The 26,765-nt window shown below is 38.3% G+C and overlaps 1 protein-coding gene across 1 annotated transcript in view; it reads right to left on the bottom strand.

The window, feature by feature from the left end:
* TOPAZ1 (testis and ovary specific TOPAZ 1) overlaps window positions 1-26,005 on the bottom strand; it is a 95,149-nt gene extending 69,144 nt beyond the window's left edge. Inside the window, exons 1-4 of the mRNA XM_012470800.2 lie at window positions 25,496-26,005; window positions 22,624-25,048; window positions 5,289-5,350; window positions 4,486-4,613 (exon numbers count right to left, since the gene is read on the bottom strand). Of these exons, the coding sequence (XP_012326223.2) occupies window positions 4,486-4,613; window positions 5,289-5,350; window positions 22,624-25,048; window positions 25,496-25,832 (2,952 nt within the window). The 5' untranslated portion in view covers window positions 25,833-26,005. The remainder of the gene's footprint in view (window positions 1-4,485; window positions 4,614-5,288; window positions 5,351-22,623; window positions 25,049-25,495) is intronic.
* Window positions 26,006-26,765: the final 760 nt, after the last annotated feature.

The following is a 26,765-nucleotide window of genomic DNA, read 5'->3' as shown; positions in this document are numbered from 1 at the left end:
TTAGATATGGCACTTGAAACTTATGAGGAAATGATTCAACAAATGGAAGAACCGGCTAGTTAACTGGATGGAAGGTAAGTGTGCTCCCAACTCACCATATGCCAAAATACCTTTTAGGATCATTAAATTAAAAATGAATTCTAAAAGTAGCAAAAGAAAATAAAATAGCAAAACAATCAAATATATAAAGGAGTATATAATTTGGAGGGTTGGGAAAGCCTAAGCATGACACCAAAGGCAGAAACCATGAAGTATGATATCAATAGGTTTGATCACAGATATTTTAAATATTTTCATGTTAAGAGAATAAAAAGTACAAAGTGCAATCTGCTAAAATAAAGTTACATTGTTTCTATATTCCTTCTATTAAGATAAATTTTAGTTTGATAAAAAAATTTAAACATAATAAACACCACCACAAAACCCTAAAAGAAAATATGGGAGAAAAATTTAAATCTTGAGATGGGGAAGGGTTTCTCCAAATGTGACTTGTAACTCCTATTATAAAAGAAAACTGACATATTTGATTAAATAAAAATAAAAGGCTTTTACAAGGTGAAAAGCTCCTAAACTAAGTCAAAACAAATGAAATCCAGAAAAAAGTATAGTCATATATGACAAGGAACAGATATGTTTATTACATGAAAAGTTCCTACAAGCAAAAAAGATAAAATCTGGAAGACAATGGGCAAAGGAGCATGTATTAGTCCATTTTCACACTACTATAAAGAACTGCCCAAGACTGAGTAATTTATAAAGGAAAGAGGTTTAATTGACTCGCAGTTCAGCACAGCTGGGGAGGCAACAGGAAACTTAAAAGTCATGGTGGAAGGTGAAGGGGAAGCTAGGCACCTTCTTCACAAGGTGGCAGGAAGGACAGAGAATGAATGAATACCAAACACTAATAAAACTAACAGATTTCATGAGAACTCACTATCACAAAACAGCATGGGGGAACTGCCTCCATGATTCAATTACCTCCATCTGGTCTCTCCCTTGACATACAGGAATTATGGGGATTATGTGGATTCCAGATGAGATTTTGGGTGGGGACAGAGCCGAACCCTATCAGGACATAAATAGGAAGTTCACAGAAAACAATGTAAATGGCTTCTAAAGATGTTTAACTAGACTTATAAAAGAAATTCATAATAAAACTAAAAGTCATTTGTAAAAATAAGCAGATGGACAAAAAATTAATAATGAATTAGTGTGTGGGGAGAAAATGGCACTCTCACACAATGTTGTTGAAAGTATAAATCAAAGCAATCTCTATGAAGGACAATTTGACAACTCCACTTCTAGGAATTAATCCAAAAATGCGTGCACATATGCAAAATGCCTTATGCTCAAGGATGCATAATGCAGAAATATTTAAATAGCAAAAAAATGGAAACAAACCAAGTGTCCATCAATAGTGGGACTTGTTAGAGTATATTCGTATAGTAGATAATTATACAACTACAAAAACAAGACATCATTACATACATTGAAAGGAAAAACATCTCAAGCAAGGTAAAGAACAGTATGCTACCATCTGGATGAAATTCAAAAGAATATCACAATGGGTCTACTTTGGGAAATGGGAGACTCTTCTATTGGGCTAACTCTTTTGCAGATAACAACCATAAACTTTGGATAAAATATTTTTAAATTACCTGAAAACCCTGTAGAGATATGAAAAGCAGGCAGAACCTAGAGGGAAGTCTACACTCAGAAAAACAGAATGCCACTGGGTAACTGTCTTGCTTTTATGGCTGTATAGTTGGAACCACTTAGGGAGGACAACAATTTGCCCTACTGACAAAGAACCTGAAAAACAGAGTTTGGGGCAAAATCAGAAATTGGAAAGTGAGGTGAGGAATCTGGGAGAAAGCATAACAAAGTCCTCAAATCTACTTATAACTTGGCCCAAATCTCTAGCTGATCTTTGAACTACATGTATGTAACATGGACTCTAAACAGCCCCGCTAAGACTCAAAGAACTGAACAAACATGTCCACTGACTCCAACCACAGGAGGGTAATCTGGAGGTTGAGTTCACCCAAGTTAAAACCTAACAATTAACTACTATAGAGCTCAGCAGTTACAGCCCATTTATCCCAGAAAAATTGAGACAACATAGTTACACAAAAACCTGTACATGAATGTTTGTAGATAGCAGCTTTATCCTGTAACAGTCCCAAACTAGACACAATCTAGATATCCATCAATGAGCAAATACCTAAACAAACTGTGGTACATTCATACCATGGAGTATTACTAAACAGTAAAAATGAATGAACTATTGATATATGCAATGACTTGGTTGAATATCCACAGGATTATGCCAGGTGGAAAAAAAAAGAGAAACCAATCTGAAGAGGTTACATACTCTATGATTCCATTTATATAATATTCTTGAAATGACAGAATTACAGAAATGCAGAATAGATTAGTGGTTGTCCAGAGTTAAGGAATAGGTGATGGAGGAAAGAGAGAAGAAAGCAGGTTGCCCTATAAAAGGCCAACATGAGGGATCAATGTGGTGATGGAAATGTTCTGTAATATCTTGACTGTATTAATGTCAATATTCTGGTTGTGATATTGTAGTATGATTTTGCAATACATTACAATTGGGAGAAACTGGGTAAAGGGTGCATAGTTATCTACGTATTATTTCTTATAACTGCATGTGAATCCACAATTATTTTAACAAAAAGTGGGATGCTGCTGAAACAGTATTTATGGATAAATTATAGCACTAACTGCTTCTATTAGAAAATAATAAAGGTTTCCAATCAATGACTTCAGCTGCCATTTTAGGAAACTACAAAAAGAACAACAAATTAATCCAAAGTAAGTATATAAAAAACAAGAAATAACCAGAGCAGACTCAGTGAAACTGAAAACAAAAAAGCAACATAGGAAAAAAAATCAGTAAAACTAAAGCTGCCTTTTTTTTTTTTTTTTTTTTTTTTAGAATTATCAGTTAGTAATCCTCTTAGAGAAATTACTGGGGGAGGGAGAAAGGTATGACTGAAGAGGTAGCATAAGGGAGATCTTTGTGGTGATGAAACAGCTCTTTGACTGCAGTGGTGGTCACATAAATCTGCATATTTGATAAAATACACTGAACTTCATAAATATATTCTATCACTATAAAATTCCTGCTTCTTATATTTTAAGATGTAATTATAGGAGAAAACTAGGTGAAGGCAACATGGGTCCTCTCTGTACTACCTTTGTAACTTCCTATGAATCTCTATTTCAAAATAAAGTTTAAAAAAGTAGTCTAGTACTTTATCAGGGGCCCAAAAGTAGAATCATCAAGCAATTACTACTATGATAAGCCTAAAAATTGACAAGTGATACACAGGAGAAAAGTAAAGGTCTCTGGAAAAGAATCATTCACACACACACACACACAAACACTTCTTTTTTTTTTTGAGACAGGATCTTGCTTTGTTGCCCAGGCTGGAGTGCAGTGGCCCAACATGGCTCACTGCAGACCTGACCTCCCAGGCTCAAACTATCTTCCCACCTACACCCTGCCAAGTAGCTGGGACTACAGGTGGACACCAGCACACCTGGCTAATTAAAAAAAAATTTTTTTGTAGAGACAGGGTCTCACTATGTTGCTTAGGCTGGTCTCAAATTCCTGGCCTCAAGTAATCCTCCCACCTCTGCCTCCCAAAGTGCTGGGATAACAGGCCTGAGTCGCTGCACCTGGCATATTGATCTTTTATTTCCCACTATATATGTATATACTTATATATACATACATACTTGTATATACATACACATATAGTGGGAAGTAAAAGATCAATAAGGAAGCATTTCTAAAAATTTACAGCCAGCCATATACAAGATCTGAAAAGAAGTAGGCCAGGAATATGTCCCATAAGTCAATCTATTTACCCTCTAATGTTCCTAAAATGTAAGATGAGAGAGATGAAAAAAGTTTGTTAATTCCCAAATTTGGGGGCCAGATATCTTAAGAGCAAATATTACTAAGTTTCATATTTTATAAAGGGTTAGTATTTTGAAGTCTACCATGGTATTAGAAGGATAAATATATAATTCCTCTTCCCTCAAACAAAACAAATAAATCATCCCATACTAGGAAGCATGGCCCTCAGGTACTATGTTATTTGAAAATTAAGGCAGATCACAAGTTTTCCAGTACTTGCTGTTTTCTAAGGCCGAAAAATATGTAATATTTTATTTAGAAAGACTTTCATAGGTTTGTGACAAACTTCAGATACTAAAAAGCTAACTACAGTATGTAATTAAACAGTACGTCCCATTTTCCCAGGCAAGGAAAACCTTGTTTATACTATGCTTACACCAAGTATCAAGGATACATCCCACGGCTAGAGTGCCTTGATTCTTTTACTCAATAAAGGGAGTTATACTTGCTACCCAATAGCACTGTTAAGATGGATTTATGCATTACCACTATCTAAGAAATTTAAAAAAAAAATGCAAAAGATTCTCTACTACCTTTTCATCCAAGTTTGAACCTTTTATTTGTTCACTGAAGTCTCCCAGTGTTTCACTTTCAGAGGTCTCATTAGCAACTTTTCCTAAGGAAGTGTTTGCATCTTTGGAATCATGTCTTATTTCACTTGCTGAAAAGAAATAATATTCAACTATAGAAACTTTATAGACAAAATGAGTTATTCAAAGGCTGTTCTAAAAAATGACTTGGAATTCAGAGGCTCTCTTAAGGTCTAATGTGACAAATATGAAGCAGAGTTTTGAGCAAATTATACAATCATTCCTCTCTATCAAAATAACTCCATTATGTTGTATAAAAAAAATTAAAGATATTTAAGAATTTTTCTTGATCATCTCAAGCTATTTTAAATATACTTATAAAACTTGAAAGTCAAAGTAAAATTAACTTTCATACTAAGTTACATCCTGTGAAATAAAGATTCAGATATTTAAACTTGTGACTAGCTGTTAACTACAAATTTTTAAGCAACTCAGATTTAAAATGTGATAAAGTTTAAATACTCATTTCAATTTCAAAATAAGATGACAAAAACTGCTGAGGTCAATTACCTATCTTTTATAGACAAAGCCTAACAAGGTTATTTATTAAATAATCAAACAAAATATCTCAATCTGATCTTCCAACCAATCAATTAAAACAGGAGAATTGACAAACTATAAAACATATGGTTAATAGACCCTAACATGAAAAGCTTCTTGTTCTAATGAATTCATTTTGACTAGGCCTGAATGCAGATATAAAGAGATGCTTCAATATTGCATATTCTAAAAATGTCAAATTTTACCTGCTGAGTTGGAAGCACAGGTCTCTGACTTTATCGATCCACAGTCCAGTACAGAAAGTTCTCTATTATAAAGCAAACAGAGCTTAAACATTATAACAGATTCTAAGTAGAACTGTCCACTTCTGCAAACATTATATAATCATCACTGTAGCTGCTGGTGAACATCAGCTCAAGTCCTCCAGGGCAGAGCATACTATAGTGAGACTCAGAACCCAGTACACCTGTGCAGACTCTTCATTCGGCTCTTTAATCACATATGCCTCAACTGTTAAGGAAGGTGCTGCCACTCAAACTTTGTTACTGAGAGCTTGACAAGATATACCAAGCATGTAAAATTTGAAAAAATATTACTCCAATACAAGACAGTGTTTAATTTCTACTTTTTTTTTTTTTTTTTTTTGAGACGGAGTTTTGCTCTTGTTGCCCAGGCTGATGTGCAGTGCTGTGATCCTGGCTTACTGTAACCTCTGCCTCCCAGGTTCAAGTGATTCTCCTACCTCAGCCTCATGAGTAGCTGGGATTACAGGCATGTACCACCATGCCCAGATAATTTTGTATTTTTAGTAGAGACGGGGTTTTGCCATGTTGGTCAGGGTGGTCTTGAACTCCTCCTGATCTCAGGTGATCTACCAGCCTCGGCCTCCCAAAGTGCTGGGATTACAGGCGTGAGCCACTGTGCCTGGCCAACGTCTACTCTTAAGCGTGTATGTGTACATCATATGGTCAATGTCACAGGAAGACAGATTGAAAGCAGCTTAATTTTTTTGGTAGTCTCTAAAGACAACTTAGAGTCTAAAGATTAAGAATATGTAGATCAGATTTAGACCAATCTGGGTTCAAATACTGTTCTGCCACTTGTGTAAACTGTGGCAAAACTACTTAACATATTTAAGTTTAACCATATCAGTAAAATGAGAATACCACCTACCACAAGGTATTGTGAGGATTAAATGAGATAAGATGTCCTTAAAGCCAATAGCATAGGCCCAGCAGATGAAAACTACATTTATAGGAGCCACTCAGATACAAATGGCCAAACACTATTCCATTTTTAATCACTTAGACAAAAATTTAAAACACATAAAAGTACACAGAACGAAATAAACACTCATAATCCCACCATTTGTTCATTTAACAAGTGGTAAGCATATCCTTCAGCACTGCGCCTGCTCACTGGTTCAGAATTACTTCCTAGCCAAGAAAGAGGAAATCTAAACATAACATTTTGTTTTTACCATTCTTTGAAGTTTGCAAAACAAAGTATTTTTTCCCAACACAAACCCTAGAAACAATAAATATAAAGGATGGGGAAATAATACAAACAGAAAATATACACAAATGCAAATCTTTCTCTAACTCAGATCTTTCTGGATTCACAACTAGCTATCTACTAGAACATTTTCATCTCAATAACTCAAAATGTCTAAGTTTGACCTCCCCAACACAGCTCTTTTGCATGGGAGATGGATGGTAAAGCTCTTCTCTGAGATAAGAAAGAAACCAGGTATCAACCTTAACACCTCCCTCTGCCTCACCCCCATCTGATGAACCAATATTCACTTCTTAAACCTTCCTCAAATTTACTCCCACTTCTGTGTAAAGTCATCACGTTCTTTCAGTTTATTACAATAGCTCCCTGCCAGCTCATCCTCCACACGAGAGCTATAATGATTTTTAAAAGGTAAATGTGATCAAATTACCTCTCTTATTTAAAAGTCTTTCTGTGAATTCCTATATGCTTAGCATAAAGTTCAAACTCACCAGAAATTCTAGTTTGCCTAGGATGGTCTGTTTACGCTTGTTGTCCTGGCGTATTATTAACAGCTTCCCGTTTCCTTCTTAAAAGCTTTGCAATCCAGAAGGTAAATTCTATGGTCATTTTACTCTCACAGCCCTTCATGACAGCTTTTGCATATTCTGTAGCTTCATTTCTTGCCATGTGAACACCAAGCCATGGGACATTATTTTGGTATCTCAGTTTTCCTTAACCATCAGTTAATTCCTACTTATCTTTTAGCAATCATTTTAAATGCCACTTTCACCAGGAAGCATTTAACATCTTGCACTTCTCCTATTATTTTATTGTACATGCTTATCTGCTATCTTAAAAGCACTGTGAGGACAAGGCTTGTATATGTCTAGCTGTTCTCTACACCTGCAGCACCTAACATATTCCTGGCACACAGTGCCAGATACTAAGGAGACCTAAATGAAGATGCCTCTCTCCTTTCTAGCAATTCCAGTACAAGGTGAGGCTCACATACAAGCGACAAACTGAGATATGTCCAAGAAAACTACTGGAACAAATGACAAATAACATCTCATATGTGATTTGACGGGTAAGTGAATGCAAAGAAAAGGACTTTCAGATAAACACATGCAAAAGGCCTAAACTACACAGTGCATTGTAGAACAGTGAGCCGCTTGCTATGTTTATCTTTCATTAGCCTTTCATCCCACTTTTCTCCCTCCAATACCATAATTGTCAAAGAGGGAATGGATACAGATCCACTAAAGAGCCTTAAAAAGTCATGCCAAGCAATTTACCATAGTTGTCAAAGAGGGAATGGATACAGATCCATTAAAGAGCCTTTAAAAGCCATGCCAAGCAATTTAGACTATCCCCAGGTGGCTGAAAGCCAGTGAAACACTCTCAACAGTTACTGGCAGATCAATTTCTATTTTGAATATCACTATGACAAAAGATACATCAAGAGAGTTTAGGAAGATTAACCAGGAGCTAATTACAATAATCTAAGAGAAAAATAAGTAAGAACATAGAGAGAATTGAGAGGAAGGAACAGCCACGAGAGAGAGATATTGAGGTAATAACATGAACAGAGTTAAGTTACTCAACAGAGAACTAAGGGATGCTTCTGTGGCCTCTAATTATCCTGAAAGTTATATTCATAAGTAGGTGCAGTACATAATTAGTTTAATTTCCAAGTATTAAGATAGTTTTTACAATACTGCTAGTATAATTAATATAGGTATGGGAAACTTTTTACTATGAAAATAGCTAACTTACAAGGAAGGTAAAATTACGTATACAACTATTTTAAGAAATAGTTTAGTTTTGTCTGGAATTTGAGAGACAGAAAAGTTAAATTCACTTAAGTGAAAAAAAATCATAATGTGAGAAAAATTGTAATTTACATGAATATTTTATAGTTTTGCATTGGTGGAGTATAGTTCCAGTTCTGAATTGGTGGACTAGAAAAGGTAAAAACGAAGGTAAGAACAACGAAAGAGAGAAAAGAGATTTGGATGAGGCTATAGAAATACAGATAAGCGAGAAGATCTGAATAAAAAGGAGAGGAGAGAGTAAGATAGGTTTAAGCCAACTCTGACAGATTACATCAAGCTTATCCTCTATTTTTCATGTGGGTAATAAAATGTATTTGCTGGGTCCCAGCCAATAATTTTTTAATGAAATTGAATATGAAATATGAGACTATATCAGTTATGGTAAGGAAAATAATTGTTTTTGTAAATCTATAATTTCATATATTTATAAATATATACCAGATTGCAATATAAAACAGATCTTTATTGTGGGTAATTGACAAAATGGCTGGAAAATGATTGCTTTAGAATAATTACTATTTTAAAAATATTTTTTAAAAATTGAAAAAGTTTGAAAACTATTGCCCAAGGAAAAAGTTTAGAGCTGAGCATACTAGCTCACACCTAAAATCCCTACAATTTGGGAGGCTGATGTGGGAGGACTGCTAGAGTCCAGGAATTCAAGACCAGGTTGGGCAACTGGTGAGACTCAGTCTCTACAAAAAGAGAAAAACATTAGCCAGGTGTGGTGGCATTCACCTGTAGCCCCAGCTACTTGGGAGGATGAGGTGTGAGGATTGTTTGAGCCTGGTAGGTAGAGGCTGCAGTGAGCCATGATAACATCACTGCACTCCAGGCTGGGCAAAAGAGCAAGACCCTCTTTCTCAAAGGAAAAAAAAAAAAAGAAAAAAATTCAGAATGTTACTGCTTTTTTTGAGATGCTAACTAATTGTGGTCAGTATTCATTTATTTACAAATAACCATATTCTGTTTCTGGATAGGACTGCCACAAATATACTGGGGCAATTATTATGCAAATAGTAGTGGCCCTAAGCAGAGAAATATTACAGTATTCAATTCAAGGCAGAGGTTCCCTAGCCTGATGCCAAACTATAATGTGTTAGGTCTCTTGATATTCCAAATGTTCAATCAGGTACAGTATTGTTTATTCCAGCAAAGACAAAGAATAGTTTATGTAGCCTGAAAGAAAAAAGAAAAAAATCAGAATAATGTTTCTTCATAGTCCCTCCCCACTTGCTACTTTAAAGAGGAAGCAGAGATGAGAGGAAAGGGACCTAAAGTAAAATAATGTTCTGTGGTAGTATGCAGAGTAACTGAATTAAATACATGGAAGAAGCAAAATGCCACTCTTCCAGCATGCTGTTTTGCGGAGCGGGGACAGACTTTGGAGCAGGTTGCCTTGAGTTCAGATGTCAACTCTGATACTTGTAAGCCGGGTCCTTTGGAAAGTTTATCACTTTGATTTAAATATAAAAATAGGGTGAATTTCAACCTCAGCACTGTGTCACTAAATAAAATAAGTAATGTATCTAGCACAGGGCAGATATTAAATATCAGTTCTTATAATTAAGTATAAAAGTTTGCAGTAAAGTTACAGCACATTAGATACTCAGTGGAATGGGACAATGAAGAAAAGTAAGTTTCGTAAAAGACAAGGAATCTCAATATATAAGGGATAGAAAAAATGATCTTTATTTTTGGTGGAAATCTTTTTTTTCTTTTTTCTTTTTTGTCATGTGATGGTAAAATTGATAATAAGACTACTCCATTCTAGAAGTTCTCTCTTGGGGAACAAACTAGGATTAAGTCAGACTCTGAGAAAGTAAGTTACTTGAGACAGGATATAATTTGCCCAGTATAGATCCAGGCTAGGCATAGGTCTAATGAGACTCAAATGCCTGGGCAAAAGTGGTATGCTTTTATTTTCTGTGCATTGGTATCAGATATTTATCCCTCAGAAGTTTGTGTTTATTATTTACTGGTTCCAGAATCTACAATGGCTGCCTATGCATTTGAGACCAAGTTGTGAAGGTGGTAAATAACTGATCCCTGCTGACCGCCACCATCAATTTCATACTGAATTCAAATTTGTGAGCCTAACTTTCCCACCTCATTAATCAAGCATCACCCTACTTATAAAATCTTATTTCCCACTATTCTTCAATGTCTACTTGCTTAAGAAAGAAAGGATTCACTGTCTCCATTTACATATAATCTAATTCAAGTGTTTGAGAAGTGGTCTGCAATATTCTCAAAGAGTAATTGAAACCTTAATTTTCTTCCCTATCTCAATATATGAGGGACTGGACTTGCAAAGAAAGGTAAATAAGACATGAACAATTCCTACTGTCAAGAAATCCAACAGTTTAGCAAGTGAGAGATTAAATTATACTATCAGGAAATCAGTGCCACAACTGAGGTAGCATAAGATGCTATGGGAATGCATAAGGGATTCTGCCTCTGCCTGACAGAGTCAGGAAAACCTTTAACCTTCCCTACACAATCATGTTTATATGTACTTTTACCTTTCTGCCCATATATTCCTCATTATTTCTCCTTCTCTACCAAACTTCGTTCCTTCTTCTCCTTTGTTAATCTAAACAAATCCAAACTTCAAGGAGCAATATACAGTTTTGCTTTTCCAAGATATCTTTGTATTCTTCTCTTTTCACTTAGATACTTTACAAATTCCCCCCAGTCAGGTCTGAGAATACTTGCCCTAGTGATTAAATCAGCTCAGGTTTGTCTACTTGTTTTACCAAGAAGGGGCAGTCCAGAGTTTCTGACAATATATGGGTCTAGCCCTTTTATCTTCTACTTTTATTTCTGTAAAATAAAAACTCACTCTAGCAGGCTTCAGCTTCTCAGTATCTTAGAGGGGAGAAAAGGGAGTGTATGAACTAGTAAATGACTGGTAAAAGGTACATAGCTGAAATTTGAAATTATATTTTAGCTTCATTTAGTTCTGGAACCATTAACAACTTTCTGTGCAACTACTGATAGATACTCTGGTTATCAGGTCCTAATTTTTCCCTGTTAAGGTTTATCCTAGCACTGTGGATGACTACAAAACTAGTATTTCCACTGCAGAACAAATATAAAACTATTAAAATAATACTCAGAAAATGTTCAATTTTATTTAAAAACAGAAACATTAGAAGTAGAGGAAAGGCAAAGAAGAGCCAATAACAGCATAACTGGTGCTTTTGAAGTGAAGAAAAATGAAGTTCAAAGTTAATAACAAAAATGTTATCTGAAATAAACACTTGATACTGCAAACCAAAATGGCTAACCTTATCTCAGGAAAAACTGATATATAATTACCACTCCCAAGGTGGAAAGCAAGAAGAAAAAATAAAGACAGTTTAGAGCAGAGCTATGGGAGTATTAGTTTGGCCTCAAGGTTTTTTACTCTAATACATAATGCCAGAAAGCAGGAGAACAATGTCTACATAGTTGTGAGGGGGAAATAGGTAAACTAAGAATTTTACACACAGACAACCTGCCCTTAGACAAATCATTCTCATGCACCCAAGATTTTAGGGAACACAGTAATCATGAACCCTTCTTAAAAAATTTATTTGCTGTGAAATCTAGCCAACTAAGCAATGAATCAAAATAGTTAAGATTAGGCCAGGCATGGTGCCTCACACCTGTAATCCTGACACTTTGGGAGGTCGAGGCAGGTGGATCACTTGAGATCAGGAGGAGAGCAGCCTCGCCAACACGGTGAAATGCCATCTACTAAAAATACAAAAAAATTAGCCAGGCGTAGCGGCACATGCCTGTAATACCTACTACTCGGGAGGCTGAGACAGAAGAACTGCTTGAACTCAGGAGGCGTAGGTTGCAGTAAGCCAAGATCCACCACTGTACTCCAGCCAGGGTGACACAGCGAGACTCCCTCTCAAAAAAATAAAATTGTCAAGATTAGAGGAAAGTAAAAAGGACTGGTCGTAGGGACTGAATCAATTTAAATAGAGAATTAATAATAAGAATCTTTGGTGTTCAGGTTATTCAAGAGAATGTTAATGGCACAAGGCTTAGTAATATAAAATAAACTTTTAACAAAAATGTGGAGTAGGTAAGATTAGGAGTAAACGTGTGTACAAATATGTTCATCTTTCATATTAGGAAAGCAAATACTGTTGTCTAAAGTTGGAAAACAATTTTTAAAAGTGAAGATGAAACTCAAACTTTTAAGTAGTTTTCCTTATTAACTTGAGAGAGAACTTCGAGAAACTAATTTCTTGTGGTAAAGAAGTATAAATTGTCTCTATTTGCAGAAGACATGATTGTATATTTAGAAGACCTCCCCATCTCAGGCCAAAATCTCCTTAAGCTGAGAAGCAAATTCAGCAAAGTCTCAGGATACAAAATCAATGTGCAAAAATCACAAGTATTCCTATACACCAATATCAGACAAACAGCCAAATCATGAGGGAACTCCCATTCACAATCGCTACAAAGAGAACAAAATACCTAGGAATACAACTAACAAGGGATGTGAAGGACCTCTTCAAGGAGAACTATAAACCACTGCTCAAGGAAATAAGAGAGGACACAAACAGATGGAAAAACATTCCATGCTCATGGTTAGGAAGAATCAGTATCATGAAAATGACCACACTGTCCAAAGTAATTTATAGATTCAATGCTATCCCCATCAAGCTACCATTGACTTTCCTCACAGAATTGGAAAAAGCCACCTTAAATTTCATATGGAACCAAAAAAGAGCCTGCATAGTCAAGACAATCCTAAGGAAACAAACAAACAAAGAAAGCTGGAGGCATCATGCTACCTGACTACAAACTATACTACAAGGCTACAGTAATCAAAACAGCATGGTACTGGTACCAAAACAGTGATATAGACCAATGGAACAGAACGGAGGCCTCAGAAATCATGCCACACATCTACAACCATCTGATCTTTGACAAACCTGACAAAAGCAATGGGGAAAGGATTACCTATTTAATAAATGGTGTTGGGAAAACTGGCTAGCCATATACAGAAAGCTGAAACTGGATCCCTTCCTTAGACCTTATATAAAAATTAACTCCAGTCAGATTAAAGATTTACACATAACACCTAAAACCATAAAAACCCTAGAAGCAAACCTAGGCAATACTTTTCAGGACATAGGCATAGGCAAGGACTTCATGACTAAAACACCAAAAGCAATGGCAACAAAAGTCAAAATAGACAAATGGGATCTAATTAGACTAAAGGGCTTCTGCACAGCAAAAGAAACTATCATCAGAGTGAACTGGCAACCAACATAATGGGAAAAAATGTTTGCAATCTACCCACCTGACAAAGGGCTGATATACAGAATCTACAAAGAACTTAAACAAATTTACAAGAAAAAAACAACCCCATCAAAAAGTGAGCAAAGGATATGAACAGACACTTCTCAAAAGGAGACATTTATGCAGCCAAAAAAATATGAAAAAAAGCTCATCATCACTGGTCATTAGAGAAATGCAGATCAAAACCACATAGAGATACCATCTCATGTCAGTTAGAACAGTGATCATTAAAAAGTCAGGAAAAAACAGATGCTAGAGAGGATATGGAGAAATAAGAATGCTTTTACACTCTTGGTGGGAGTGTAAATTAGTTCAACCATTATGGAAGAGAGTGTGGCAATTCCTCAAGGATCTAGAACCAGAAATATCATTTGATCCAGCAATCCTATTACCCAGTACTAGGATTATAAATTATTCTATTATAAAGACACATGCACACGTATGTTTATTGTAGCACTGTTCACAATAGCAAAAACTTGGAACCAGCCCAAATGCCCATCAATGATAGACTGGATAAAGAAAATGTGGCACATATATACCATGGAATACTATGCAGCCATAAAAAAGGATGAGTTCATGTCTTTTGCAGGGACATGGATAAAGCTGGAAACCATCATTCTCAGCAAACTGGCAAAGAACAGAAAACCAAACACTGCATGTTCTCACTCATAAGTGGGTGTTGAACAATGAGAACAAATGGACATAGGGAGGGAAACATCACACACGGGGGCCTGTCGGGGGATGGGGGGCCAGGAGAGGGCTAGCAGGCAGTGGGGGGCTAGGGGAGGGATAGCATTAGGAGAAATACCTAATGTAGATGACACGGTGATGGATGCAGCAAGCCACCATGGCATGTGTATAACTATGTAACAAATCTGCATGTTCTGCACATGTACTCCAGAACTTAAAGTATAATAATAATAATAATAAAAAAGAAGTATATTAACTCAGCAATTCGTTTCATTCCACTTTCATTTCTCTGCCTCTTCTGGTTAAGTATAAATAAAATTATCTTTAGTGTTTTTACTAAAAATGGCATGATCCAATTTATCTAATATTAATCTACTTATAAGTATAGATAAATGTCTGGAATGATGCATACAAATAGCAATTAATTTGTTATTTGGGGTGGTGGAATCTCCCCCACCCCAACATTGCTTTTTACTTTAATGAACATGTATCATTTTTCAAAATCAGCCATTATTCTTTAAAAAAAGAATGAAGAACAAATGTCCTACACTTTAATTCATGACATTTATCTCTTTTTACCTTTGGCTTAGCTCACTGTCAACCTCTTGTCAGTCAACAGAGATGTTTGCTCTTGAATGCAGAATTTACTCTAATTTTCTTTTGTATTCCTCAAAGGAAGTGTGGTATAACAGTTAAAAATGCTAAAACCTGAGGGGGGATGCACAAGATGGCCGCTTAGGAGGAAGTCGGGATTGCAGCTCCGAGAGAAGGCGCAGAGGGTGAGTGGATGCCGCATTTCCAGACAGACTTTTACTGCCCACAGACCAGGAGATTCACAGGAGGAAAAGCCCCACGGGTCGCCAGCACCGCAGGTTTGAGCGGAGTGGCCGCTCAGCCTACGCCCTGGAGCGGGGGGCAGTGGCTTCTTATGCAGAGCGAGAGAGACAGAGTTCCCTCTGAGCCAGAAAGGGGAGCTGAAGCAGGGAGCCAAGCCAGGAGACCCCCGGGCAAGGGAGTGCCAGGAATCTCAGAGTCGCTGCTTCAGCTGACGCAGCGGCACACAGGGCAGCAGATTTTAACTGCCCACAGACCAGGAGATTCACAGGCGGTAAAGCTCCCCGGGTTCCCAGCGCCGCTGGTTGGATCGGAGCAGCCGCTCGGCCTGCACGGGGGGCGGGGAGCAGCGGCTCCTTGAACAAAGCGAACGAGACTGTGTCCCCTCTGGGCCAGCAAGGGGAGCTGTGGCAAGGAGGCAAGCCAAGAGATTACCGGACAAAGAGGGCCCCTCTGGAAACACGGCTGAACCCGGGACGGTCCAGCTCTGTGGGGGAGGGGCGTCCTCCATCGGGAAACACCCTGCAGTTCCGGGGCAATTTTCCGTAACCAAGACAACCCGCCACTACAGAGACTTCGTCACTACAGGGGCGGGCCAGCATAGCGGAAGCAGTTCTAACTACACTCACAGGACTGCAGGGAAGCTCACACGGAAGCTGGGCGGAGCCCACAGCAGCTCAGCAAAGCCTCTGCAGGCTGAGTGTGACTAGACTGCCACCTTGTGGGCAGGGAAAACGGTAGCAACACAGCTGAAAAACATAAAGTGCTAAACCCCTGGGCCAGAACACCTGGGGAGAAGAAAAGGCGGTTTATGAGTTCAGCTGCTGCAGACTTAAAATTACCAAAATCAGAAAGACAGCAACTACAAAGTCAATAGGCAGATAAATCCACAAAGATGGGAAGAAACCAGCGCAAAAAGGATGAAAACACCCAAAAACAGAACACCTCTCCCCCTACAAGGCAGCATAACTCCTCACCAGCATGGGAACAAGACTGGACGGAGAATGAGTGTGATGAAATGACAGAATCAGCTTTCAGAAAATGGATAATAAGAAACTTCTGTGAGCTAAAAGAACATGTTCTAACCCAATGCAAAGAAACTAAGAACCTTGAAAAAAGACTTGATGAAATGCTAACAAGAATGGATAACTTAGAGAGGAATATGAATGAATTGATGGAGCTGAAAAACACAACACGAGAACTTCGCGAAGCATGTACAAGTTTCAACAGCAGAATTGACCAAGCAGAAGAAAGGATATCAGAAGTTGAAGATCAACTCAATGAAATAAAACGAGAAGGGAAGATTAGAGAAAACAAGGTAAAAAGGAATGAACAGAGTCAACAAGAAATATGGGACTACGTGAAAAGACCTAATCTACGTTTGATAGGTGTACCTGAATGTGACGAAGAGAATGCATCCAAGCTGGAAAATACTCTTCAGGATATTATCCAGGAAAACTTCCCCAACCTAGCAAGGCAGGCCAAGATTCAAGTCCAGGAAATACAGAGAACACCACAAAGATATTCCTCTAGAAGAGCAACCCCAAGGCACATAATCATCAGATTCACCAGGGTTGAAATGAAGGAGAAAATACTAAGGGCAGCCAGAGAGAAAGGTCGGGTTACCCACAAAGGGAAACCCATCAGACTCACAGCAGATCTCTCAGCAGAAACCCTACAGGCCAGAAGAGAGTGGGGGCCGATATTCAACATCCTTAAAGAAAAGAACTTTCAACCCAGAATTTCATATCCAGCCAAACTAAGCTTCATAAGTGAAGGAAAAATAAAATCCTTTGTGAACAAGCAAGTACTCACAGATTTCATCACCACCAGACCAGCTTTACAAGAGCTCCTGAAGGAGACACTACACATAGAAAAAAACAACCAGCACCAGTCACTCCAAAAACGCACGAAATGGTAAAGAGCAGCAACACAATGAAGAATCTGCATCAACCAATGGGCAAAACAGCCAGCTAGCATCAAAATGACAGGACTAAACTCACACATAACAATACTAACCCTAAATGTAAATGGACTAAATGCCCCAATCAAAAGACACAGACTGGCAAATTGGATAAAAAGCCAAAACCCATCAGTGTGCTGTATCCAGGAAACCCACCTCACATGCAAGGATACACAAAGGCTCAAAATAAAGGGATGGAGGAAGATTTACCAAGCAAATGGAGAGCAAAAAAAAGCAGGAGTTGCAATTCTCATCTCTGATAAAATAGACTTTAAAGCAACAAAGATCAAAAGAGACAAAGAAGGACATTACATAATGGTAAAAGGATCAATACAACAAGAAGAGCTAACGATCCTAAATATATATGCACCTAATACAGGAGCACCCAGATACATAAGGCAAGTTCTTAAAGACTTACAAAAAGACATAGACTCCCACACATTAATATTGGGAGACTTCAACACACCATTGTCAATATTAGACAGATCAACGAGACAGAAAATTAATAAGGATATCCAGGACTTGAACTCAGACCTGGAACAAGCAAACCTAATAGACATTTACAGAACTCTCCAGCCCAAATCCACAGAATATACATTCTTCTCAGCACCACATCACACCTACTCTAAAATTGACCACATAATTGGAAGTAAATCACTCTTCAGCAAATGCAAAAGAACAGAAACCATAACAAACAATCTCTCAGACCACAGTGCAATCAAGTTAGAACTCAGAATTCAGAAGCCAACCCAGAACCGCACATCCTCATGGAAATTGAACAACTTTCTCCTGAATGTTGACTGGATAAACACTGAAATGAAGGCAGAAATAAAGATGTTCTTCGAAACCAACGAGAATGAAGACACCACATACCAGAATCTCTGGGACACATTTAAAGCAGTCTCTAGAGGAAAATATATAGCAATAAGTGCCCACATGAGAAGAAATGAGAGAACTAAAATTGACACCCTATCATCAAAATTGAAAGAGCTAGAGGAGCAAGATCAAAAAAACTCAAAACCTAGCAGAAGACAAGAAATAACTAAGATCAAAGCAGAAATGAAGGAGATAGAGACACGAAAAACCCTACAAAAAATCAATAAATCCAGGAGCTGGTTTTTTGAAAAGATCAACAAAATAGACAGACCACTAGCCAAACTAATAAAAAAGAAAAGAGAGAATAATCAAATAGATGCAATAAAAAATGATAAAGGGGATATCACCACAGATGCCACAGAAATTCAAACCATCATCAGAGATTATTACAAACAACTCTATGCACATAAATTAGAAAACCTGGAAGAAATGGATAAATTCCTGGACAGTAGTCTCCTCCCATGCCTAAACCAGGAAGAAGTCGAAACCCTGAATAGACCAATAACAAGGTCTGAAGTCGAGGCAGCAATTAAGAGCCTACCACCCAAAAAAAGCCCAGGCCCAGATGGTTTCACAGCCGAATTCTACCAGACATACAAAGAGGAACTGGTACCATTCCTACTGAAATTATTCCAAATAATCCAAAAAGAGGGAATCCTTCCCAAATCATTTTATGAGACCAACATCATCCTAATACCAAAGCCTGGCAGAGACTCAACAAGAAAAGAAAACTACAGGCCAATATCCATGATGAACATAGATGCAAAAATCTTCAATAAAATACTGGCAAGCCGACTACAACAGCACATCAAAAAGCTTATACACCATGATCAAGTAGGATTCATCCCGGGGATGCAAGGCTGGTTCAATATACGCAAGTCTATAAATGTAATTCACCACATAAACAGAACCAAAAACAAAAACCACATGATTATCTCAATTGATGCAGAGAAGGCCTTCGACAAAATTCAACAGCCCTTTATGCTAAAAACCCTCGATAAACTAGGTATCGACGGAACGTATCTCAAAATAATAAAAGCTATTTATGACAAACCGACAGCCAATATCATACTGAATGGGCAAAAACTGGAAGCATTCCCTTTGAAATCTGGCACTAGACAAGGATGCCCTCTCTCACCACTCCTATTCAATATAGTACTGGAAGTTCTAGCCAGAGCAATCAGGCAAGAAAAAGAAATAAAGGGTATTCGATTAGGAAAGGAGGAAGTCAAATTGTCTCTATTTGCAGATGACATGATTGTATATCTAGAAGACCCTATCGCCTCAGCCCAAAATCTCCTGAAACTGATAAGCAACTTCAGCAAAGTCTCAGGATACAAAATCAATGTGCAAAAATCACAAGCATTCCTATACACCAATAACAGACTTAAAGAGAGCCAAACCAAGAACGAACTGCCATTCACAATTGCTACAAAGAGAATAAAACACCTAGGAATACAACTAACAAGGAACGTAAAGGACCTCTTCAAGGAGAACTACAAATCACTGCTCAACGAAATAAGAGAGGACACAAACAGATGGAGAAACATTCCATGTTCATGGTTAGGAAGAATTAATATCGTGAAAATGGCCATACTGCCCAAAGTAATTTACAGATTCAACGCTATCCCCATCAAGCTACCAATGACCTTCCTCACAGAACTGGAAAAAACCACCTTAAACTTCATATGGAACCAAAAGAGAGCCCGCATAGCCAAGTCAATTCTAAGCAAAAAGAACAAAGCGGGAGGCATGACACTACCGGACATCAAACTCTACTACAAGGCTACAGTAATCAAAACAGCATGGTACTGGTACCAAAACAGAGATATAGACCAATGGAACAGAACAGAGGCGTCGGAGGCGACACAACATATCTACAACCACCTGATCTTTGACAAACCTGAAAAAAACAATCAATGGGGAAAGGATTCCATGTTCAATAAGTGGTGTTGGGAAAACTGGCTAGCCATATGCAGAAAGCAGAAACTGGACCCCTTCCTGACACCTTACAGTAAAATTGACTCCAGATGGATTAAAGACTTAAACATAAGACGTAACACCATAAAAACACTAGAAGGAAACCTAGGCAAAACCATTCAGGACATAGGCGTAGGCAAGGACTTTATGACCAAAACACCAAAAGCATCGGCAACAAAAGCCAAAATAGACAAATGGGACCTAATCAAACTCCACAGCTTTTGCACAGCAAAAGAAACAGTCAATAGAGTGAATCGGCAACCAACAGAATGGGAAAAAATTTTTGCAGCCTACCTGTCTGACAAAGGGCTGATATCCAGAATTTACAATGAACTAAAAAAGATTTACAAGAAAAAAACAAACAAGCCCATTCAAAAATGGGCGAAGGATATGAACAGATACTTTACAAAAGAAGACATACATGAGGCCAACAAACATATGAAAAAATGCTCATCATCACTGGTCATCAGAGAAATGCAAATCAAAACTACATTGAGATACCATCTCACGCCAGTTAGAATGGCGATCATTAAAAAATCTGGAGAAAACAGATGCTGGAGAGGATGTGGAGAAATAGGAACACTTTTACACCGTTGGTGGGAGTGTAAATTAGTTCAACCACTGTGGAAAACAGTGTGGCGATTCCTCAAGGACCTAGAAATAGAAATTCCATTTGACCCAGCAATCCCATTACTGGGCATATATCCAAAGGATTATAAATCGTTCTACTATAAGGACACATGCACACGAATGTTCACTGCAGCACAGTTTACAATAGCAAAGACCTGGAACCAGCCCAAATGCCCATCGATGATAGACTGGACAGGAAAAATGTGGCACATATACACCATGGAATATTATGCAGCCATTAAAAAGGAGGAGTTCACATCCTTCGTAGGGACATGGATGAACCTGGAAAACATCATTCTCAGCAAACTGACACAAGAACACAAAATCAAACACCACATGTTCTCACTCATAGGCGGGTGTTGAACAAGGAGAACATATGGACACATGGAGGGGAGCACTATACACGGGGGTCTGTTGGGGGGGGGAGGGGGGATAGTAGGGGGGTGGGGAGTTGGGGAGGGATAGCATGGGGAGAAATGCCAGATATAGGTGAAGGGGAGGGAGGCAGCAAATCATACTGCCACGTGTGCACCTGTGCAACAACCTTGCATGTTATTCACATGTACCCCAAAACCTAAAATGCAATTAAAAAAAAAATAAATAAATAAAAAAATAAAAAAATAAAAACTAAAGGAAAAAATAAAAACAAAGGAAAAAATGCAAAAAAAAAAAATGCTAAAACCTTTTCTATTCATTATTTGATTTAATCCTCACAACCCTGAGGCAAGGACTTCCCCTTTTTACAGAAAGATGAAATAATTTGCCTAAAAGGTCACAAAGTTATCAGGTGGTAACAACAAGATTCAAAAACCAAGGTCAGACTACAAAGACGAAGCTCTTAACCACAGGTTTAGAGTAAGATAGGCCTTGGTTCACATCCAGATTCTGTTAGTAGGAGTGTGATCTTGGGTAAGTGACAAGCTTATCTTCATTTTTTTCCATCTTCAAAATAGGCAGATTACCATGCTACCTCATTACATGGTTAAAAAAATCAATAAAACTCTTGGTTCGCCATTTGGCACATAGAAAGCATTCTATTTGGTGATAAATTACAAGTTCTTGCAACAATAAGAACATCAAGAAGAGTTATGATGCCACAAAGGTAATTAAAAATAAATGCCAGAGAAACTTAAGTCACACACCACTGAATCCTAATGAAAAGTGTTTTCATTTTTTTGAGTCTGTTCACAAAATATTAGGATATTCAAGTAGTATAACATATAAATAACAGCTTGAGGAATTACAAAAGTTAAGTAAAATATGACATAATATTAAATCAAATTGGGGCCAACCAGAATAGATTAAGTTCCTGAGCATGACGTTTACTACTTGACCCCATTTAAAGTTGCATTGGGCAAACAGTTCTATTTGGGGAAAAAAATCATTATTTAAAACCATTGCCTTAAAAGTAAAACAATAAAAAAAATTTATGCTGCTTATCTCTGAAAATTAGTTTAACTTTTGATTCTACTTTCAAGCCCTAATTGCTTCGAATGAAAATTTCCAAGGCTTCTCTGTCCCCTGAAAAATGAACTATTAATCAAACAAGGAAGCCACAGAAAATGGATTAAAATAGGTAGCACTGATCTTAATAAGTAGCCTGGCTGAAATAAAAGTTTATCTGCCTATTTATAATAATTAAAGAACATTTGAAAGTAAACTTAATTGACTTTTGAAAGAAGCAATCTCTATCATTCAAAAAGTCCTTTTATGAACCATAATTTTAAATTCTGAAAAGCTAATCTTTTCTATCTTCCAAGATATATATAATTCATTATTTTGACTCTAAGTTTTAGCATAATGACATTTCCAGGTATCAGCAGTAATAAATACATTTAATAAATGAGTTAAAAAATAATGGAGCTTCAATGATCACTGAACACATTAGTGAAACCTAAGAGTAGAAACTGCTTTTCTAACACCAAACAATCTACACTAAAAGGCATACTTGAACATGCATACCTCAAGTCATCACTTGGTTCTTTTTTTACTGGAGTTTCCATGTACTTGAAGTCTGTTGATTGGTGCTCTCCAGCAACATTGGGCTCCTGGCTTATCCTGGGGACCTCTGAAGTAAATGAGAGCTCTCCTTCATTGGAGGCTCCAAAGAGGTCTGGGTCATCTTGAATTACATCAATTAAGAGGACATCATCTTCATATGCTTTAAGAATATCTGGAAATGCTACTTTGATTTCTGAAAAATTCTTAGTTATTTTTCTACCACTAACTTCACTGGAAACTGGTTGGAATGTTTCTTGTTCATTACAGCTGAAGGAAGGATATTTCTGTACATACCCAGGATCACAAGAAAAAGCATTATTTTCAACTGTGAGAGAAGCAACTTCTTTATTAGACACAATATTGCCTCGTTCAGAGATGTGATTAGATGGTTTGTTATTGTTACCTTGCTTTGTAAACCTTGGATAAATACTACAGGAATTCTTACTGTAGAATGAATCAGAACTAGCTTGTGCTGGAGTTACGCTATTTCGTATGCTCAAAGTTTGAGGTCCTAATGTTGTCATGGAGACATTTTCTTTACTCCTATTCTGTCTTACCTCCGCTCCAGATAAATTGTCCAGAAGTTCTAGAGGACTGTAAGCTTCTCTCTCTGATGACTTGGCATTTATTTCTTTTCCTTTTTCTGTTTTATTCTTAAGTAAAGGAATTTTAAAATTAGTTAGCCTTCCTGTGTTCAATATTTTAACCAAGTCTGGAACTACAAGTGTTTGTTTAGCAATGCATGCTTTTCGATGAATAGTTTTGCCTGTAGAGTTATTTGCTTCCTGACCATCTTTGGAAGTCGCTGTCAAATTTAGTTTTGTTAAATTTCCTCTACCTTTTTTTTTATTTCCTGTTAAGATTTGAGTCTCACTGGTTAATTGAGTATCTTCAGTAGTGTTAGAAATTATCTCTGACCCACTTCTGCTCAGTTCCTCTGATTTTATCTTTTTATCATCCTTGATTATAGGTTCCTTCATAACCATTAAAGTAGGTTCTATTGCAGAAACTGAAGACAAACAATTCGAATTAGAATCTAGTTTTTCTTTACTTGAAGATTCAGTGTTTGTTTCTGTTAAGGAACTTTGTAATAATAATTTGGAGTCAGTTAAGTGGGTCTGGTTTGTTTGGTGTTTAAGAACATCATCCTGCCTACAACTTTTCTGAGACCCAGGAAGAAAGTAACTTGATTCTGGCAAGGAAGCCTTTTTCGAACACCAGGCAGATATTCTAGCACATGAATAATAAGGCCAAATTCTTTTACCAGTCATAGGTATTGTTCTCTGACAGCTTAACTTCAATTCTTCAGATTCCCTTCTCAACTCTTCCCGTGAAGATCTCTTTTCAATATGGTACTTACTAGGTGATTTCCCTATGGAGCTTTTCATCGATTTAAAATCCTCTGTCTGTGCCATGCTTTCATATCCTAAGGGCTCTGAAGCATACTCTGTTTCTTCTTTCAAAAGTGGTTCAATGGTTTTCTGACAAACAGCATTTACATGATGTTCAGGACTTGTTTCTTTTCCTACCATTTCTGGGACACTTAATAAATGATCCATCAGAGAGACTGTATTATGGCTTACTTTTATCAAAACATTTAAAGGACTTTTAGTATCTGCTTCTTTCCCATCAGCAATCATTTTATTTTCTTCCAACATCGACTCAGACTTGTTATACTCAGAAAAGTTCATCTCAGTAACTGTTTCACCTGCTTTTTCAGACTTCATTCTTTTCCTGGATTTTCGCCCAACACTGCTCTCCTCTATTGAGTATTTATTTTTTTCACGTTGAAGGCAGGAAAGCAAGTCATTGGTTTTACTTTGGCATAAATCACTCTCTTCTAGTAGTAACTTATTTACTCCCATTACACTTTCTTGGGTTTGTAAAAGCCGAGGAATACTATTTGTGTCACTCTTCTCTGCAAGACTCCTAAGGTTTTCTTTCTTTAACTTTGAGGAATTTTCTGCTACATGCATACATCCACCATCAGGCTTATATGGCAGGTTGTTTTCATCATTACAACCCTTGGAATGGGGGAAACAATTGCAATCATGCAATTTCAAAATGGAATTATTTTCTACTTCAGGTGACAAGATGTTACAAGAATATTTTGGAGTATTCTTGTACAGTTCATCTTGGAATTCAACCTTAATATTTTGTGTAGTCTCATTTTCTGTTATTTTGAGAAGTGGGTTTTCTAAGCTTTTAAGTTTTTTATTTCGAATTCTTCTTTTAATGCCTTCCACTATACCTTCCTTACCCAAAGACTGCAAGCATTCCACTGTTTGAAAAGATTCCAAACTGGTTAATGATTCCTTTCTTATCAGGTCAATCCCTGGCTGAGGATCATCACTTGAGGCTTCAGTAACTTTTCTTTTTTCCTTGGCTGATCAAAACAATAAAACATACCAGAAAAGATTTTATATTGAGGATGAAAATGCAATACCACTGAAATTAAAAACCGTGAGGCTATCATTTTTATTTCCCTTCAGAGCTGTATGTAAACACGCGTTTGTTTTTAAATGAAAACCTTAATTTCTGTTAAGGAATTACATATAAACCTGTATAAATTCTAAGGCAACTGAATAACCCTTACAGCATCGTCATCTCATACTAGCCAAAATGTACCATAAGAATTCCTCCTAACGTAATTCTGACCAAGGACTTTTAATGGGGAACACCCTTTTAAGAAAACCCATTTTTCCCGTTTCCTGGTCAAGCATGTGTTTCAGAAATAACCATGCAGATTCCAGTTAAAGACTAGCGGTAAAACAAACGTGGAGCACGCTGAGGTGCAAAGGCTAAACCTAAGTGATCGTGGGTGCTTTCTTACTGTGTCTTTCCGTTTGCAAGCGGAGTTCAGCCTCCTTTGCTGCTTGTATGCCTCGCCGGTCTGACGGGCTCACCTGGCCCCTGGGCCGCTCCACTCGACGCCTTGCGGCCTTTTCAGCCCCTGATGCCGCAACCGACTTGTCTTTTTCCACCTTGTCTTTCCCAGAGGTGGCCTGGGCCACCATTCTCCTCTTTCGCCTATTTTCCCTGCGCCCCCCGGCCTCAGGGCCGCAGCCTCTCGCTGCGCCTGACCCTGGCGCCTGCCGTTTCCGCAGGCTTCTCACATTGCCTTCAGGACCCGGGGCCCTCGTGCGGCCCAGGGGTGGAGGTCGTTGCATGTGCCCCGGGGCCGGCCCGCCGGGGCTCCTCCGCACCAGCTCGCAGGAACCCACCGCCGCGCAAAGACTGCACCCGCCTCCGCCTCCAGCACCTACTGCCTTCCGACCCAGGCCACACCGCTAGTCACCACAGTCTAGGGCCGGAAGCGGAAGTGGGGCGCGGAAGCGGAGGTGGGCCGAGTGGCTGGGGCCCGGACTGCTGCTTCGGGATCCAACGGGCTGGAGAGCTGCGAGTTCCTTGCTAGCGTCTTTCTGGAGGGCCTCTCGCGGCGCCCTGAGGGTGGCAGTGTCCAAGACCGGTTTCATTGCGAGGGACTGTAGTGGGGCTGATCACATCACAGGCCTCCGTTTACCTTCCACTAGGCTGAGCCTCGCGGAACTGCTCAGGGCTCATTCTCCCAGCTGCTGCTCCTCACGCCTTGCCTGCTCGCCAAGACCACTGACAGCCAGTGGCTTCTAACTCCACACCAAGTCTCCTTGAAGCCCCTGTCTAACTGCCTTCCTGCTGTATTTACCTGGGTATTCCACAGGTACCTCACACTCAGATGGGCAAAACAGCTCATCGCTCCTCACAAGCTTGCTTCTTTCACATTCGTGGATGCGCCACCATGCGCCTGCCAGAAACCTAGAAACCATCAGAGACAGCCTTCTATCTACTTCATCCCTCACATCTGCATTCACTAAATCTGCTTAACTGTGTTTTGTTTGTCAGCCACTCTCCTGCTTGCCATTACCGTGGCTCTGGCCCTCAGACTTTCTTGACTGACCTACTGCATTATGCCTCTGAATCCATTCATGACCTATTCCAATCAAACTTCCAGCTCCTTGTCAGGCCATGCCTCTCCAATCAAAGGGGATCCTCGCACTCCTCAGTTTGACCCTTCTTGAACTTCTTTTGCTCAAACACTAAAACAGAAGTCCAAACTCTAGTGT

This window comes from Aotus nancymaae, unplaced genomic scaffold (genome assembly GCF_030222135.1).
Source record: "Aotus nancymaae isolate 86718 unplaced genomic scaffold, 86718_ANA_hifiasm-v0.15.2.pri h1tg000067l, whole genome shotgun sequence".
In the NCBI taxonomy this organism is placed as follows: Eukaryota; Metazoa; Chordata; class Mammalia; order Primates; family Aotidae; genus Aotus; species Aotus nancymaae.
Note: the sequence above shows the minus strand (reverse complement) of the source record. Positions and strands in the feature narration are given on the sequence as shown.